Source organism: Eretmochelys imbricata, chromosome 6 (genome assembly GCF_965152235.1).
Source record: "Eretmochelys imbricata isolate rEreImb1 chromosome 6, rEreImb1.hap1, whole genome shotgun sequence".
NCBI classification, from domain to species: Eukaryota; Metazoa; Chordata; order Testudines; family Cheloniidae; genus Eretmochelys; species Eretmochelys imbricata.
The window spans coordinates 47949206-47962763 of record NC_135577.1 but is presented as its reverse complement, the minus strand read 5'-3'; the positions used below and the strand labels follow the sequence as shown (position 1 = coordinate 47962763).

General features: G+C 39.3%; 1 protein-coding gene across 2 annotated transcripts in view; it reads left to right on the top strand.

Moving 5' to 3' along the window:
- The window catches only part of NAV2 (neuron navigator 2), a 344782-nt gene extending 332649 nt beyond the window's left edge, over positions 1-12133 (top strand). For both annotated transcript variants that reach the window (XM_077820144.1, XM_077820143.1), the window contains 7 exons: positions 2152-2387; positions 3402-3556; positions 4091-4162; positions 4427-4623; positions 5062-5180; positions 10600-10803; positions 12008-12133. In XM_077820144.1, coding sequence (XP_077676270.1) covers positions 2152-2387; positions 3402-3556; positions 4091-4162; positions 4427-4623; positions 5062-5180; positions 10600-10803; positions 12008-12133 — 1109 coding nt within the window. The remainder of the gene's footprint in view (positions 1-2151; positions 2388-3401; positions 3557-4090; positions 4163-4426; positions 4624-5061; positions 5181-10599; positions 10804-12007) is intronic.
- The last annotated feature ends 1425 nt before the right edge of the window (positions 12134-13558 follow it).

Genomic DNA, 13558 nt, shown 5'->3' with positions numbered 1-13558 from the left:
TCATCCTGGATTTGGAATGCACCTTGGGCCAGACTCTGATACCCTTACTCCTGTTGATTAGCACCATTCTCCCACAGGGCCCATCGACTTCAATAAAGGTCCCTCACTGGGTTACAGGTAAAACCAAGAAAAGATCCCAGGATTCATGGTTTGAACTCTGTTGCGTTTGTTCTTTCCTTCCTTCTTTCTTTAACTTGCTTGTGGGGGAGGGGGAATCTGTCATATTTCTTTTGGCAACTCATTCTGTCCCCTCCCTGTCTTCAGATCTGTGCTATAATCAACTTCCTTCCAGCTGAGGTGGACCGTATGGGAGTTCCTTTATTGACTGACAGTGCTGCTCATTTAATCAACCAGAGGTGCTGTTGAGCAACAGAAAATGTTCTCTTCCTACCATATAAAGGACTGAACAGGCTTGCTGTTATGAAAAAGAGGGAGCAGGAATGAAATCAGTTTTTCTTTCATGGCCCTACACAGCAGCAGTACCATTAAGTTACCACCACAGCCTCACCTCTGTAATTTAGCGCTGGTGTGCACTAAAAGTTCTGAAGTACGCTTGAACATAGTACTGTTTGAAACACTACATGCAAAGGACTACTGACTTAAGCTATTGTAGGAAAGCAAGAGAACCACATTTTCATTGTGTTTATCCAAAAGTAAACTGTTAATATGTGCAACAAAAATGCATTTTTTCCACTGTGGCATTAAATGCAAAACTTTAAGGGAACAGTGTGCTTCTTCTCTCACCTCATAACTACACAAAATCCACCATATTTGATAAAGAAGTTTTGTGTTTTACACATTGGTGCACTTTAGAAATCACATGCCCGTGAAGCATATCATCCCACAGAATAGACAAGCCCTTAGTGTTAATGTTAGCTGTAAAGGAGGAAAAACATAATCACAAAAATACTGAAACATTTCAATTTATTCAGGTTTATCCAAGAACCAAGACATTCAAGTTGTACTGTGGGGATTTTAGAAGAATGAAAATGTTGCTTGAGAACTTGTCATACTAAATAAGTTATATATTCAGCTTGTAATAGCTTTACTTGTGCTTTGTAGACTCATTTATGATATACTTCTGTTTTTATTTTAAAAATTCTATTTTAATCAATTTGTGGGAAGCCAGTAATTCATTATGCCTTCCAGATATAGAGCTGTGCATAGAAATGTTTGATTTTGTAAGTAATCAGTCAGGTGCTAATGATTCTGTCAGCCGTTGATGTGCTAACATTCCCTTCCTTCAGTTTATTTTTAAGCTTTGTGTGCTTGCCCTGAGCCAGTTCTGCCTAAAGTGACTGCTGACATTGCACAAATGCTCCTGTATGGAAATTTTTATGCCTGAAGCTGTGTCTATCATACTACACAGAAGGAGTTTAATTGCAAATGGTTTGGATGTTTGGTGAAGGCAGGGGGACTTGATGATAGATAGGTTTGTTTTGTTTTGCAGAGCAAAAATAAATGGCTAAATTCTGGGTAAATGTATCTATTTCTGTGACTGTACTTGACAGTGAAATGGCCTGTGAATAGATTTGTCTACAATAGAACTGGAAGCCAGGCTTTACCCAGCAGTTCTTGATAGACAAGATAAACTTTCACTGCTCCCTGGTGGAGGAAATCCAAAGAATGGAGATGGCTCATGGGCATATAATTTAACCAGTAATTATATCTATGACCATTTGTCCAGGGCAGGACTTAGACAGCGTAGCCTGTGTTGGCTAGTCTGGGAGCTCGAGAGGTCCCGGTAAAGACACTTTGCATTCAATATAAATAACTGATTCATGACTCTTCTCTGCCATGAGAGATAATATAGTGTAAAAAGGAGTCTTCATCTGGGGTCAGGAAGGTTCTGCTTATGATTGGTGTGGGTGGAGTCTGCAACTTCTGAGTGAAGCTTTTGGATTGTTTCCTGGTATAATTGGCCACAGGGTCACACACAATCACATTTTCTATTTTAGATCAGTGCTTTCTTTTACCCTTTAGCTCTAATTTAGTCTAACCTTGGCAGTTGAAATACATACATTTTCCTCAATGGGAAATGATATTTTTGCTACTGAGAGAGAAGTTTAAAAACGCGCTAAAAAAAAATTTTTTTTTAGCAACTTTAGCAAAGTGTGGATCCCCTGAATGACGATGATTTTCTAAATGCAGGCATCTGTGAGAACAGTTTGGACTGTCTGGTGTTTGAGTCGCTGATTCCAAAGCCTATACTGCAGCGGTATGTCTCTCTCTTAATGGAACATAGACGGATTATCTTGTCTGGGCCAAGTGGCACTGGTAAAACGTACCTAGCAAATCGTCTGTCTGAGTTTATGGTACTTAAAGAGGGAAGAGAGCTGGCTGATGGAGTTATTGCAACCTTCAACGTGGATCATAAGTCCAGTAAGGTGAGGAAATGGAAGGTATCTTTATAGAAACACTACTACTATGTGCCAGACTCAGCTGTTAAACTTTAAGTAAATATCGGTAGGCTACTGTGATGTCAAACCTTAGTGGGAACTAGTGGGCGCTTTGAAAAAAAAGGTAACAATATAATTCACCTCTACATTGTATTAACCTAAAAGCTCGAGTAGCTATGTGGCTACATATAATAGCAGCAGCGTTTTTCTGTGTATACCTCTGGTTTGTAGGTTTGTAGGTAAGAAAACAAAGCTGTCCTGCCAAGCTATGTATGTGCTGGCCTCAGGTGGAGTAGGGAGTTCTTTGGAGCAAAGTGCTGGAAAGTGTGGTCACTAGCAACTGTTATAGTTTGGGGCATCCTGTTTAATGCACATGTTAGAGATGATGAGAGCAATCTCACCCAAATGTTTGGCAGTGGCACTGAACTCCTCCTTCTTTCATGCCACCGTCCAAGCCATCTAACTTCTGCCTCCGCAAATGAGCATCATGGCCGGGCTCATTTGTAGTTAGAGATTAACACAATGGCAAGAACGTGATCAAACATGGCAAGCATAGGCAGCTAAGGTGCACTGCTCCTTCTGCAACTTTCTCACCTGCTTACCCAATATACTGAGATATGAGGAAGTTCTTAAAACATCTCAGAGCTCTGGGCAGCATGGCTAGAACAGTGTAGCACAAGGTGCTTTAGCAAAAAGGCAGACCATTGCCCCTTGGAATTCCCAAATAGGCTTCCCAAACAGGACTCCTGGTACATCTTTGAGTCTGTAACACCCGAAAGTATTTGGATTAAAACAAAAGTTAAAAGTAGAAGTCATATGATTACTCCACTTGGAACAATATGACCTCTTGTGACTAAAGCAAAGCAAGCTATATTATATTTGTTATCAGGAGCATTTCTAGGATTGAATCCAACAGCCAAATAGCAAATTTTTTTTCTCTGTTAACTGGGTATCCAAGGAATAATATGAAAACCAGCTTCCTTTTCTGCATATGCTTTGCAGGAACTGCGCCAATACTTGTCTAACCTTGCTGACCAATGTAATAGCGAAAATAATGCTGTGGATATGCCTCTTGTCGTCATTCTGGACAATTTGCATCATGTTAGCTCCCTCGGCGAGATCTTCAATGGGCTTCTGAACTGCAAGTACCATAAATGGTAATGGGATATTAGACCCACACATCAAACCCCTGAAAGAGATCCTTCCACAGAGTCAGACTTAAACCCTGATCAATAAAATGAATTCTAGACAACATTTATCAGATTATTTTTGATACTATGATCGGAGATGACTAGAACTGATTCCGTCAGCAGAGTCTAGTTGCATAGGACTGTTAAAAAAAAATTGTGTGTGTGTGTGTGTATATATGTAATAAAAATGTAGTAAAGTATTTGGGTAAATTGTATTCATCACACACAATAGCCCTTGAAATATTAATAACCCAGTTTTCAGTGAAGGCCTCTATATTTTGAGGTGTTAGTTTTGCACCCACAATTCATTGCAGGCACAAAAATGTGAGTGTAATTATTTGTACCTGCAGATAAACTGCACTGGCAGAGTAGGGGCTAGAGTAAACCTAGCTGAATATTAAGGTTGTAGAGGTCTTAATTTGAAGTTACTTATTAAATGTGTTTTAATTATTGCCTAGAAATGAGTTTACAAATACTGATTTGTTCAATGTTTTCTCATAGTCCTTACATTATTGGCACAATGAACCAGGCCACATCCTCAACACCTAACCTTCAACTACACCACAATTTCAGGTACTGTATGTAAGTTGCAAAATTACCTGATGGTTATGGTTATACTGGTTAGCTGAGAATCTTAAGAGAATATCAGTTAGATAGGATGAACAAAACCCATTCCGGATCTAACCTGTCATAAAATCATAGAAGATTAGGGTTGGAAGAGACCGCAGGAGGTCATCTAGTCCAACACCGACTAAATCATCCCAGCAGTCCAGTAGTCATATTACTACTCTCTAGAGTAACAGGTAAATCTCTGACTCTTCTCTTCTTCTGCTTTAGATGGGTGCTATGTGCTAACCACACTGAGCCAGTCAAGGGCTTTCTTGGTCGTTTCCTGAGACGAAAATTAATTGAAACAGAAATCAGTGGCAGGATGAGAAATGCAGAACTGGTTAAAATCATTGACTGGATTCCCAAGGTCTGGCAGCATCTCAACAAGTTCTTGGAGGCTCACAGTTCCTCTGATGTTACTATTGGTGAGAACTGAGAATTCACGTTCTAGCACCAAAGCATTCTCTGGTGTTCCTGAGAGGATATATTCCAGTTCCGCATACTCCACTGGAATTAAAGAGCCATTGCGGGGAAATGATTTATAAAAGCCACATTTTTAGACTGACCATACTATCAAGCAAAACTGTACCAAGGGTTCATAATAAATAAGTTGTAGACATAAAGGAAGATTTTAAAATTCTGATTGTGAATTCTGTAATTGGTTCCTTCTTGAATGCATTACAGTATCAAGGTAATTCAGGGACTTTCACATTATCTTAAAAAGAGCAGATGCTGACATTTGTACATTTCTTCTCAGCTCTTAAGTTACAGTCTCCAAAGAACTTAGAGTTGTTGTTTGATATTGCTTTTGAATTGACTGCTGCAACCCATGTTCATGGTGTGACTTTAATTTTCCCTTCTAGGTCCACGACTCTTCCTCTCTTGTCCAATAGACGTGGATGGTTCTAGGGTCTGGTTTACTGACTTGTGGAACTACTCTATTATCCCATATCTTTTGGAGGCAGTCAGAGAAGGACTACAGGTGAGGAAGTCAGATGTGAAACCCAAATACTGTTTCCATCTAAATAGTAAGGAGATACTGGATGCAATCAAACCACATTAACACTTTCCTCGAGAAACAACTTGAAACTTAAAGGATAAAATTTTCAGAAATGATTTAGGCATTAGGAACTTAAATCCCTTTTGAGTTTCAATGACAATTAGGTTTCTGAGTGCCTAAACCATTTTGAAAATGGGACTTAGGCTCCTAGGTTTTCTAAGCACTTTTGAAAATGTTACCCCACATCTAAAATGCCATACTTGAAAGCATTCATTACAGTATTATCTCTAATTTTCCTTCTTAAAACTAAATGTGAATTTGCAATATGTTTACAATGGCCAACGAACTCACAACCTTTAGCTATCTGTCAGCAGAGAAACCACGCAGCATTTGGAGAGATTCATTGAGCGAGTGTTAGGATCGTTCTCTCAAGCACTTTGTCTATTTTTTTCTCACTACAGGTGATGAAATATTGATTGAATTTCTTTGTAGTGCCTACGGGGTCTGTAAAGCAACCTTCATTAACTCTAATTTTAGCAGTTATTGAACTGCCTGCACTTAGCGTTTGATTAAAAATTCAGGTTCTCTATCAGTTTTAGAAAGCTGGGATAGTACTGACACTTTTAGTTTTTATCGGAGCCAGCATGTCTCTGGCTAGAGCAGGGGGTTTGGAGTCAGGAGATACATGTTCAGTTCAAGATTGCTACTGACTTGCTGTGTGGCCTTGGGAAAAGCACTTGATCTCTTTGTATTTCAATTCCCTATCCACAAAGTTGGTATAATAAAATACCTGCCTCACATGGATGTCATGGCATTTATCTAATTAATGGTAGTAAAGTCTTACGGGTGTGTGAGTGACAGTGATTGTTCCACAGAACAAGCTTTTTATTAAAAATAATCAAAGTCCTTGCATTTAAATTTCATGGAACAACTTATAGATGTTATGCTGGCTGAGGAAATTTTTAGGATATGTCAGTGGCCCTGTACTCTTCCCCCGCCACTCCCAACTTTCAAACTAAAAATCAGCACAGTCACATTAAAACCAGGAGGGATGGCAACCTTAGGTTTTCCATGTTCATATCTCTGATCAGGATTGCTTGATAAGGTGAGCTCATTTGAACATGTGTTCTGGTACACCAAGATCCTACATCTAGGAACAAAGTATTACAGCCTACAGGAGACTAGACTATTATGTGCTATAAGGACCAAGGTACACCAGTGCCCACAGCCTCTGCAGTGGCAGAAAAATGATTAAAAGAGAATCCCAGATGATCCTGGCAAGTGATCTCCAGCATGTGGGTGTGGTCCCTCTCCAGCTGTGGCCATTTCAGAATACATTTGAGGAATGCGGGGTGGAGAATGCTCCTTTGTGAACACATCTTGTTACATGGAACCACTATCTGAAAAGAACAGTGGAGTCCTGATTTCAGTCCAGGCACTATGATTTATGGGGCTGGACATGGACTGAATGAATACTTTATTTTTCATTGCCATTTAAAGACGCATTATGGGTGAAGGGCATGTGGGCCAAGTGGATCCTTTTAGCGACTGTTCCCATGGACTTGCTGAATCTTGATTTTTGGCTCTGTTCCCTAAAGCAGGGATGTGAAAATGTGAGATCTCTCTCTCCCTCCTGTTATTGTTATAGGCCATAGCTAAAGCAAATAGGAGGTCCCAGAATGCCTGCTTCCTGCCAGTCTGGTACATTCTTTTATGCTTTATCTTTGGCACTTGTGAATGTTAGCTAGGTACCGCCACCTTCTAATATGCACAGGGGGAACATTCCTAATTTCTTTGCAAAGTGAGCATCTGCAAAGGTTGCAGGAAGAAAATGTTAGTTCCTGTCTTGAGTTTGCTGGAGATTTGTTTTTCTTCTTTTCATCCCAAAGCATATTCACAGACACAGGGAGCAGTACAGCATTGCCATTCATTCCTATCTATGGCTTGTTTCTCCATTAAGCCCAGCCTGGTTATGTCCTTGCATACAATGTCCCACCATCTAGTTGGTGATCAGCCTCTAGGTCTGCCTGACTTTGGTTGTGTTTGAATTATTTTCTTTGTCATCTTATCATCTCTGTCTTCTGAGCATCCCTACTATTGTAATCCTTTTTTTTGCAGCCAGTCTCATATCCTAATTTCACATCCTACCCTCCTTCTAACACTTTGTGTTGTCTTAAAATCATTCAGTTTTGCACATGCCCTCATCTTTACTGCCTCCAGCCTTCTGCCTGTTTCATTTAAAGCAGCTGCTTTCAGATCATAGAGTAATACTATTAATACACTGGTTTGGTAGCACACTGGAGATATGGTAGTTACTTAAATAGGAAATGCACTTACTATATAATGATTTTTCAGAGCTGGACTAGGAATTAATGGAAACATTTGTCTTTTTCAATTCCCAGGAGCTTTATGTAGAGTTTACAAATCTCTCCACTTCTTAGCAGTTTAGCAGCTGTGATGAATGCTCCATATGTTGGGGGAACAGATTTAAATAGTAGACTCAGTTTACCACAACTTACATTGAAACCTAACTAAATGATTATGAAGAATATTTTCTTTTTGGGAAGGGAAAGGTGGGTTTAAGACTGGCTGGCACCACCTACTGGACAACTGTGCCAACTCATTTGATCACTTGGGCATAATTTCAGAATGGAATAAATGTTAACATCTAAAGCAATTAATCATTGCATAATTTCTGAATCTGCACTTTGCTGCCATATATTTATTTATATATATATATAAATATATATTTATACACACCACCATTGCACATAAACTTTAATCTCTTTGGTGGCTCCATTGGAATAATCCACTTGTCTCATATAATTTGATGGAATCAGAATCTTCCAAGAAGGAATTAGTCTGTTTGCTATATATGTATCTTTGTAACAAAGTCTCCTGTTATTTGATGTTGCTGTGGAGTTTATGTTGTGTTTCCTTCTGTATTTATTCAGGGCATCATTCTGCTACCCTTACTCAGACTGAGTAGTGCCTTACTCCATGAGTAGTTTATTTTTGTGATGTGTCTTCAGTCTGCAGGATCAGTAATAGAACTGGACCTTTGGCTATTAATCTTCCTGATGTAATTCAACATCACAAACATGAGCAAAAATTTGAGAAAACATTTCTCTGATGATGTTCCCTTTAAGTTCATTAATCTCTGTAGCATGTTTGTTTCATTGGAAGCTCATTTTAATCATTGTACTGTTTCTTCCGCATAGTTAGTGGCATTCAAACATAGTTGTCTTGGTGCATATTTGGTGCCAACACTCCCCATCGCCATCCAGGAGAACTAGATTTGATTCTCTAACCAGGCTACTTGTTGGGACCATTCTTTTTGGATTGTTCTGGAGATAACATGCTGGACTAGGAGGGGAGGAGTTGTTGCTACCAGTACCATCGACAGTAATAGCCAGTATAAGAAATAGCACCGATAGGCTTCAGAGTTTTCCCTAACTAGCCCTACTTGGCCAGTAAGGATAGCAGTCTCTATGATCGATAAGTGGGGGGAAGTTGGAGGAAACTGAGCTATTCTTGAACTCTGAAAGAGTTGGCAAATCCCTTTATCCCCACCACTTCTGCTAAAGGAAAAGGAGCTGTTTGGTCATTGAACAGCTTTCGTGACAGTTACGAAGTGGCTTTCTCATTCAGATATTTTTAAGTCTTTAGTTTCCAAAATTGTCAGAGGAGTATGTTTGTCCAGAAATGAATGGAAAATCTGTGGTCTTGATTTTTCTCCTCACTTATCTCAGTGTAAATCAGAATTCACTGCACTGAAGTTAGTGTGTGGAACTGTCTTTGTCCTCATTCATTCCTCTCCAGTTCTACCTATGAGCGCTTAATATATGGGGTTGTTGATCATTGCTACTTTCTGGACTATGATATGAAAATCAACAGATTCATCTCAAAATGCTATTTTATTTTATTTTATTTTATTTTATTTTATTTATGTCTTAATTGGTTGTGAGGAAATCTGTTCAAGACTGTAATTATTTTCTGGAAAAATACATCTAAAAACTCAGTGTTGAGTGGGGACAGATTCTGAGAGAGAGAATGCTGACTGAGGGTATAGGAGCCAGGACTTCAGGAATTCAGCTTCAATTGAGCTTTCTAAGAGCGTAAGGGAGAATGGGTTCATGGCTAAATATCCTTTTTGTGGCTGACTTTTGCATTCTATATTGTAAACATTCTTGGGTTGAGGCTTTGTTCAGATGTCTGGAGAATAATCTAAAATGAGGGATTAATTGGGAAAGAATCTCACAGCTCAGTTGCTTTTCAGCTTTCTAAAATACCAGTATCTCCATGTGTGGAAACACATTTGTCTTCATCATAAAAAGTATTCTTAATGTCAATAAAGGGATTTGGGGTGATGGTTAGCACTGAGTTATACCGCATGGATTAAAGGCATTCAGATGTTCTTATAATACATCCATGACCTCCTACTGTGTCTTATTGCTTCACTGTTCACTGTACACTATAAAGAGGAGCCTGAATCCTTTGAGCTCAAGTGACAAAGAGCAGCTACTGAAATCCAGTTCCTGAAGGGCAGTCAGCCTAGAGTACCCTATAGCAGAAGTGAAAACTTGAAGATCTCTTTTCATTTGGCGTCTGCTTTTGAAACCCATGTGGCTCAATAGTGAGTTTTCATCTAATGAAAACTAAGTGATCTGAATAGATCAAAGAGCAGTGTTTATTTAAAAATAAATTAAAAATAAAACAAATTATATAACTGGCTGTGTTTTCCTGACCATTCTGTTCAAATCAAAACACCTTTCTGGAGGTGTGTGTGTTTCGAGGCTGATCATACAGAGCCAGATTCTGCTGGCACTCTCACACGTGAGCACAGAGAAAGTCCAAAAGTCCATTGACTTCAAAAAGTATTTCTTTGGCATTCGTTGCCATAGTTTCTGATTAAAGGCATCGAGCAGTTATACTTATATGTTCTAGCAACATACTGCAACTTCCTGATGACTTTGAAAGCAAATATTTGGTATCCTACTGCAGATAGGATGTGTACACTAGTGACTTGGATTTTGTATTTTGCTTATTTAGTCCAAAAGAAATAGGAACAGAGAGATGGTGCACTCAACTTCTGAAGCAAGGTTATTTGTTCTCAGGTTCCCTTTCTCCCCAGTTGGTGGCAGATTAAGAGGGTTTGTGCTCTCAAAGGAGATGGCCAGCCTCCTCTGAGTCAGTTACCATTACATAGCTAGAACTTCACAGTCAGAGTAATAAGGATGAAAATCACACCCTGTTTGGCCAGCCTTCATTCAGAGTGTTCTCCACATTGAGATAACCATGACACAAGAGCTCACTTTGATGAGACAAGCACGGACTAAAGTAGTAGAACCCATTATATTACAGACATATGTTAAGAGATGTATTTGCTCTTGTTTTCTAGTTGTATGGAAGGAGAGCTCCCTGGGAGGATCCTGCCAAATGGGTAATGGACACGTATCCCTGGGCAGCCACCCCACAGCACCACGAGTGGCCTCCCTTGCTGCAACTGCGGCCTGAAGATGTTGGATTTGATGGGTACTCAATGCCACGGGAAGGTTCAACTAGCAAACAAGTTCCCCCGAGTGATGCTGAAGGAGATCCTTTGGTGAGTTCTTCCAGCTAAAGCTCCAGAGCTAATTAGGATATACTTGCTAGGGGGCAAAAATAAATAGGAATGAAAGAATAAGTGACAATAAGTTAAATGTTCTAGAATTACAAGGAAATATTTCCTGCCACAGAGTAGAGTCAGCCTGTGGAATGCACTGCCACAGGAGACCGGTGTGTCAGATGTAATTTTGTCAGATACAGTGAAGGAGAATACTCAGATCTCCTCGTTGTGAGAGTGTAGCTAAAATGGCTATAAAAATATGAAGGAAACTTTGTCCACCTCATGTAAAGCTTTGCACAATAAACTAGATGCCTTTTGCCTGTTTCTGGTGTTTGTGTATATATAAAGTATGCAAATGCATGATTTAATGGAACACATTTGTATAATGGCGTGGAAATTCTTGACCTAACCTGCCCGGCCAGGACCATGGGATAGCTGTGTCACTATGATATTGAGCTATTTTTCTGGTTCAGTTGCTATGTGAAAATTGAAGCTTACATAATTGGTGTCTCATTTATTAATCAGCAAATACCATGCAAGTGTATGGAAACCAAGATTTTAAACATTGTACACAATATATACAATAGTTTAAGCTTTGGATTTGCTTGTTAATGCACATTTTAATATGAGCGTGATGGTAACACTAGTTCATGCAGCTTTCTTCCTGGTGAAAACAGTTATTGCAATAATTGCTTATGTTACAGCTATTCTTAAACTATTGTTTGGAATCATGTACACCTCCAAAATAAGTTGGGTATATTGAAGAATCACCTTACATTTCCATTATTGTATGCACACATTCACAGAGATGTTATTATCCGTTGTCTAATTTAATAGATCTCTTTTTCTGACCTGTTTGTAGAACTACAGAATTCTAGTTAATACATATTAAGACTGGTTAGTGCAAGAGGCTGGGAATAAGGAGATGTGGAATCTTCATAGCTCTTCCACTGACTCCGTGTGTGACCTATAGCAAGTCATTTAGCCGCTCTGCATCTCAGTTTGTCCCTCATAGGAGAGGTGTAATAACAACTGTGCTGTGCGAATTGTTTTACATTTAGTATCCAAAATAAATATTCCCCTCTTCTCTTGCCCTGGTTTCACATGAGTGATGTGAGTGCAAATCTGACTGTTCTATAGTATTAAGATTCTCTCGTCTCAGCAGACAAATAACCCTTAACCCTTTTCCGTGCTTTCTTAGATGAACATGCTAATGAGACTGCAAGAGGCAGCCAACTATTCGAGCCCCCAGAGTTACGACAGCGACTCCAATAGCAACAGCCATCATGATGACATCCTTGACTCATCCTTGGAGTCGACGTTGTGATCTTCAGCAGACAGAAAACAGGCGGTTTCCCACTGTCCCTCTCCTACTTAAAAGAATCTTTATCACAAACTAATGAAGATAACTTGTTACTGTACTGGACTGGGCAGATGTCTCAGTATTAGAGCTGCAAGAACAAGACACTTTATTTGAGTCAGTCTTGAATGTGGGTGCAGGTAACCCAAACAACTTTTGTACTGTTTTTCTTTTTACAATTATAAGAACTGCACTATGTCTTTGTTTTGTTCTGTTTAGTTACTGTAAGCCCTCATGCCTAAGATACTGAAGACATTTAAAAAAACAAAACACTTCACAGCTTTGAAACAAACAGCATTGTGCTATGTACTGTCCAGAAGGAGAGGGGAGGGATGTTTATCGCCTATGTTGCTTCTGACCAAACACATTTGGGTGAGGGCTGGATTTCTACTAATCAGCTTTGCAGACTAACCTCAGCTGCGGATAGTTCTGGTGCTATAATATATTGCTTGCCTTGCTAATAATGGTCCATAAAAGGCAAAGCTGCAAGACAGGGAAATTTAAAATAAATATTAAAATAAAATAAAAAAAGCTGCTCTCCTTGCCAGTCTGAGACCTTGGCTTGCTTTTCTCTATTTCACCATGTGTTTATAGAGATTTACAGATATATAAATAGAAATATATGTACAGTCTAAACAAATCAGGGTTTTTTCAAACACTGTGTAACAAACTATCGTACAGAATTTTAAAGACCAAGTACCCCTTTGATATTCAGGGCTTGATTCTCCTCTTACTTACACCAGTAAAACTCCATTAACTGTAGTAGAGTTACTCCTGATTTACACTGGTGTAAGTGAGCAAAATTCACTCCTCTGCAGAGGGCCTATGCCCCATTTAAATGCCATAGCTTAAGTGGAACTTCACTGGTGCATAGGTTGTCTGTTCGCCCTATGGATAGGGGTGAATTTCACCCAGTTAGGGTATAGTCAGGCCTTCAGTTTTTACCATTTGTATTAGAATTTTATAGCTGTTTTCTAGACTTTTTTGTCAGGGATTTCTCTCTCTGACCATTACAACTGCAAAAGGGGTTCATTAAAGCTCAGCTCTGCAGGCAGTCCGCTGCTACTCTGGTAAAATCATTTAGTCGTTTGGTTTTTAAATAGCAGAAAGTTGTATTTTTGCAGTTCATCGAAACTGTCTTATCCAGGTCTTAAAAAGGGGGGTACTATCTCTTTAAGGTTTAAAAGTTGCTCATGGGTTATGGCTGAGCTGTGAACCTGGTTCTCTATTTCTCCTCCTCCTCTCCACACGCACACAATACAGTTTCAGTATTAAGGCTTGTACTTTGGTTGGGGAGTAAGAACACCTCACTAAGAATTGCACTTTCCTTTCCTTGGGAGCAAATACTTTCACTAAAACCACCACACATCAGCTGTCTCAGGCTGTACTCAG